Source organism: Beta vulgaris, chromosome 9 (assembly GCF_026745355.1).
Source record: "Beta vulgaris subsp. vulgaris cultivar EL10 chromosome 9, EL10.2, whole genome shotgun sequence".
In the NCBI taxonomy this organism is placed as follows: domain Eukaryota; kingdom Viridiplantae; phylum Streptophyta; class Magnoliopsida; order Caryophyllales; family Amaranthaceae; genus Beta; species Beta vulgaris.
In genome coordinates this window covers 30,898,849-30,904,655 of record NC_079210.1, presented here as the reverse complement: position 1 = coordinate 30,904,655, position 5,807 = coordinate 30,898,849, and the positions used below count along the sequence as shown (strand labels likewise).

Genomic DNA, 5,807 nt, shown 5'->3' with positions numbered 1-5,807 from the left:
TACTAAATGAAGTAGTAAGAAGACCAACTGAAAAATAAAGAAGTCTAGCTGACAACTAAATAAGTCTAACTGAAAACTAAATAAGTCTATCTGAAGCACTATATAGACTAGCTGACAAACGGAGAAGTCTATCTGAAAAACAAACAAGTCTATCTGAAGCACTATAGAGACTAGCTGAAAAACGAACAAGTCTATCTGAAGCACTTTATATACTAGCTGAAAAACGAACAAGTCTATCTGAAGCACTATATTGACTAGCTGAAAAACAAACATGTTTAACTGAAGCACTATATAGACTAGCTGATAAAAGAAACAAGTCTAACTGAAGCAATGTAAATTTTCAATGAAAATTTTAAGTGTAATTGGAATAGAATGAAATGAAAGAATAATTATACTAAATGAAATAATAAGGACTAGCTGATAAACAAACAAGTTTAAGTGAAGCACAATAAAGAAGTTACTTTGAAGGACTGTGGAGACTAGCTGAGAAACAAACAAGTCTAACTGAAGCACTATATAGACTATCTGAAAAAACAAACAAGTCTAATGAAGCACTATATAGACTAGCTGAAAAATAAACAAGTTTAACTGAAGCACTATGTAGACTAGCTGAAAAATAAACAAGGCTACCTGAAGCACAACAAATACTAGCTGAAAAACAAAGAAGTTACTTTGAAGGACTATAAAGACTAACTGAAAAATAAACTAGTCTAACTGAAGCACAATTAATATAAGCTGAAATGCAAACAAGTCTAACTGAAGCACTATATAGACTACCTGAAACACAAAGAAGTCTAACTGAAGCACTATATAGACTACCTTAAAAATAATCAAGGCTATTCTTTCAGTTGATGGTGGTCTGCTTTTAGTTGATGTTGGTATTCTTTCAGTTGAACTTTGTATTCTTTCAGTTGATCTTTGTATTTTTTCAGTTGATGCTGTTTTTTGTTTCAGTTAGTTTTATTGTTTGATTAAACTTTCTTTCTTTCAGATGTGATAAATCATTGTCTAAGAAGAAAGGCAAATCTGATTTATCACCAATCAAGTTTTCATTTTCAAGATCTAATCCCGATCAACAGAAAGACACATTTGATAGATCGTATGTTTTTTTCATTATTCTCCTTTTATATTATATGATTGTGTTTTTTTTTTTATGTTTAAAGTTATTTTTGTTCACTTTTGTTAGGAATTTCACTGAGCAAGAAATAAAGTCAATTAGTCTACAAGTATTGTCAGACTATTCCCATTTAAATGAAGTGGTTAGTAATTTAGTGATGAGCAAAAAAGAGACATTAGGGATATTGGGTTTGGGAGTCTCTTAGATATTAGGATAAAGAAGTTTTGTCCTAATCTGAATTTGGAGGTGTTGTTGAATTACAATGCATCTGGAATGATGTTTTCAACAAAGAATGGTAAACTGATTTTTAATAAGTTTACCATTAGTGATGTTTTGGGGTTACCTGTGTCAGATAGACCAGTAGAGGTTATAGATGATGACGCCTTTAGGAGGAAAGGTAGTCAGATAGAGGCTGGAAGTGCCAGGAAGGATTGGCATAGGTTTCTTGGTATTTCTGATCCCAAGAAGGTATATATTGGTAGAAAAAATTGGGATGATTTGTTTAAGAAATATCAATCCGGGGATGATTTCAAGAAGTTATTTGTTATCTTTTCGTTGTCCAAGCTTCTATGTCCTATAGCTGATTTAGGGCCTGTGCTGAAATGTGCCAAGAGTTTAGAAGATGCATCTACAATTTCAAGTTATGACTGGTGTGGATATATATTGAGAAGTCTTTGTGCTGCTGTTTTGGACTGTCATCAGTCTATTATGATGAAGAAGAATGAGCTTGGACAGAAGAAAGTATCATTCAAGCTTCGGGGATGCGTTAGCGCTTTGACTCTTGCTGTTATTCACAACTTCAAGTGTCGTAATCTGGATTATTCAAATGTCAGTAAGCCATTTATCAGTTATTGGCAGGAAGAGAAGGATTTGAGTGATGTTGTGAAGCAGTTTGAGATCAACATGGATTTTATTCTGCCGGTGAAGCGTGAAAAACAGAAGGTTGAGTTTAAAACTCCCAGTGTTAGTGTTGCTAGTAGGAAGTCTGGTTCTCCTATAATTAAGGTGGTTGAGGGTCCATCACCTTCAACTAGGCAGCTTATTATGGATCTTCCTCATAGTTTGATGACTGATGAGGAAATAGATGCTCTTGATGTTCCTGTGAGTTTCATTTATCTTATGTTTTTATTTTTTTTACTCTTGAACTCTAAGTGAAGACTGTTAACCTCTAACTGAAATAATGTCAGTTCTAGCTGAAGAGCAAATAAGTCTAACTGAAAAGTAAAGAAGTGTAACTTAGAAATAAAGAAGTCTAACTGAAACTATGTAACTGAAGAGTAAATAAGTCTAACTGAAAATTATATTAGTCTAACTGAAAAGTAAATAAGTCTAACTTAGAAGTAAATAAGTCTAGCTGAAAACTAAATAAGTCTAACTGAAAATTAAAGAAGTCTAACTGAAGAGTACATAAGTCTAACTGAAAACTAAAAAGTCTAACTGAAGAGTACATAAGTCTAACTGAAGAGTACATAAGTCTAACTGAAAACTAAATAAGTCTAACTGAAAACTAAATAAGTCTATCTGGAAACTAAATTAGTGTAACTGAAAACTAAATAAGTTTATTTTTATTTCATTTAAGTTTTCATTTGATAGTTTGATTCTTTCAGATGGTCCTTATATTTTTGTTTATGTTGTTTCTGTGTCATCATCATATTGATTTGTTTGTTTATTTTATTTTGCTCTTTTAATTGAAGGAATATGTGAAGAACATGCACAAGTTGAAGAGGAATGCGCTTGCATTCTGTCAAGTGAATTTGGAGATTGCCCAGAATATTCGGGAGGAAGGCGAGAAGCTGTCTCAAGACAGTATTTCTCTGGATGATAGTGAAGTATTTAACCCAGATTTTCTGAGTCAAATTGACGACATATGCAAGCGTCATTTGGAAGCGAAAGACAGTGCAAACAAAGTTGATCCTACAATTTCACTATTGGTGAAGCGGCCTGTTGAATTGGAGTTTGGAAGAAATGAAAATGTTCCTGATTTGGATTCTGGTGTTCATGGAGTTGAAGAGAAAGAAGGAAGTAAGTTCCTTTCATTATATTATTTTCATTTTGTTGTTGTAGTTTTGTAATCTGGTTGGAATAAAAATTTTAGACTCTAACTGAAAGAAATGTTTAACTGAAGAAGTGAAATAGCTAACTTTGAGACTCTAACTGAAAGAATAAAAAGACCAACTGAAAACTTTGACAGTCTAACTGAAATAATATGAACACCAGCTGAAAATGAGATGAATACTAAATGAATTTTTTCACTTCACTTAAGTTTTCATTTGATTGCTGGATGTTTTCAGTTTATTTTTTTTTTTCATCTGTTGGAAACATTGTTTCAGTTTATGTGTATTTAGTTGTTTTTTTATGTTTTGAATGAAGATGATGAAAAAGAAGGAGAGGAGGATGAGAAGAAGAGGAATGCTGATGATGATCAGCATAAAGATGATGATGATGATGATGATGATGATGGTGATGATAAGGATCACCAGAATTATAATGAGACAAAGGATGATGATGCTGATGATAATGGTGATCCTGGTCTTCAAGGAGATGAAGACAAAGGAGGAGATAAGGATGCTGGTTTCATGGAGATGGAGAGGAAGGTGGAAGTAAGTTCTTCTTATTGTATTGTTTCAGTTTGCTTAAATGAAAAAGTTAAATAGCTAACTGAAAGAATAAAAAGACCAACTGAAAAGTCTGATATTCTAACTGAAATAATATTAATACTAGCTGAATATCATATAAATACCAAATGAAACTTTTGGTATTTGTTTTTATTTAATCTGGTGGAAAAATTGTTTTAGTTTGTCAATGAATTTATTCATTTTTATTTTGTGTTTTTCAGTTATTGTGTATTTTTTTTTTTATTGTTTTTGTTTTTGAATGAAGATAATGAGAAAGAACCAAAGGAAGATGATAAAGAAGACTGGCAATGCTGATGATGATGGTGGTCTTCAAGGAGATAAAGAGAAGGAGGAAATAAAGAGTTGGATGCTGGGGTTCATGCAGATGGAGAGAAAGGAGGAAGTAAGTTTCTTTTTTTTACCTAATTGAAAGAATTCAAAGACCAACTGAAAAATGTGATGCTCTAAAGGAAATAATATCTTATAAATAGCAACTGAAATACTGTTTTAGTTTGTAACAATATGAAAACGAACTGAAAAATAAATAGGGCTAACTGAAGTATTATAAAGACTAGCTGAAAAAATAAACAAGTCTAACTGAAGCACTATAAAGACTACCTGAACAATAAACAATGCAAGTCAAACTGAAAGAATATTCAGACCAACTGAAAACTTTGATACTCTAACTGAAATAGTATTAATACCAACTGAATATCATATAAATATCAAATGGAACTTTTTATATTTATTTTTTATTATTTTTTGTTTTTGAATTAAGATGTTGAGAAAGAACAAGCAAAAGAAGATGATACAAAGAGGAGGAATGCTGATGATGATCAAGTTAAAGGGGCTAAGGATAAGGATAAGTGTAAGATTTCTACACACGTCCCTACTCGCACCGCTGCTGGTATTGATCTTGTTGATCTTGTACTCCAACTCCTCCTCCTCCTTCCTGTTGTTGAAGCTGTTGAGAATGTATATAGCAGAAAGTCTTGGAGAGTTGATTCTTCTGCTAAAAGGAAAAACATTGCTGATTTCGATGGCCCTTCATTCCAACTATTAACTCCTAGTCCTGTTGTTGAGGATCTTGCAGAAGTGCAGAGAGTGGTGAGGGTGTTGGAAGTTCAATTCCAATCATCACTCCAGTAAATGTAAAATATCCTCGAGTAAGTATAGTTTTAGTTTCTGTTTTAATTTGTTTATTTTTCTGTTTCAGTTAGTGTATGTTTCTTGTCATTTAGTATATCTTTTATTTCAGTTAGTGTATGTTTGTTGTCAGTTAGTATTAGTTTATGTTTGAGTTAGTGTAAGTTTCATGTCAGTTAGTGTTTGTTTCTTGTCAGTTAGTATTATTTTATGTTTCAGTTAGTGTATCTTTCTTGTCAGTTAGTAATAGTTTATTTTTCATTTGGTTTATGTTTCTTGTCAGTTAGTATATGTTTCTATTTTCAGTTAGTGTATGTTTATCTTTCAGTTAGTATATCTGTCATTTTTTTTGATATTTTAATTGAATGCAGGGTGATGGCTCTTATTCTGATCAATCATCATACAAATCCTACAAACCTAGAAACAATCAAAGTCAGAAATCCCTTCAACACCTGAATTATTGAAGGGGTGGGACTATGACCCTACTTCAGAGAAAGTTGGGAAAGTTGTGAGAGTTAAGGAACCAGGTGATGATTATGACGATGAAGGTTTGGAGGACCTGATTGATAGGATTGCTGATCAAGGAGTTGGTTCATCTTCTGACAAGGCTAAAAAAGAAGAGGATGAGAAGGAAGCTGGTGTTGTTTCATCTTCTACCCCTGGATTGCATGCTGTTCCTGTCAACAACCATGGCATAATATTGTGTCGAAGTTTGCAACATTATAATAGATATTTGAGTGATCTGTCTCCTGACCAGAGGTTGCTGGTTGATTATCTATTTTACAATGAGTATGAAGATGTTGCATATATGTCATTGGATACAGATTCTGAAGAAGTGAAGATCAAAAATGAAATTATGCAAAGTGAACTAACAAGTGATCTCATTGTGGATTTTGATAATCCTCATAGCAACTATGCGGTTCAGTTGT

At 32.6% G+C, this 5,807-nt stretch overlaps 1 protein-coding gene across 1 annotated transcript; it reads left to right on the top strand.

Moving 5' to 3' along the window:
* The first annotated feature begins 1,278 nt into the window (after positions 1 to 1,278).
* On the top strand, positions 1,279 to 4,653 carry LOC130590007 (uncharacterized). Its single transcript, XM_057391856.1, has 3 exons — positions 1,279 to 2,218; positions 2,812 to 3,139; positions 3,488 to 4,653. Exons 1-3 carry the CDS (start codon positions 1,391 to 1,393, stop codon positions 3,769 to 3,771), a joined length of 1,440 nt encoding a protein of 479 aa, XP_057247839.1. The 5' UTR covers positions 1,279 to 1,390; the 3' UTR covers positions 3,772 to 4,653.
* Positions 4,654 to 5,807: the final 1,154 nt, after the last annotated feature.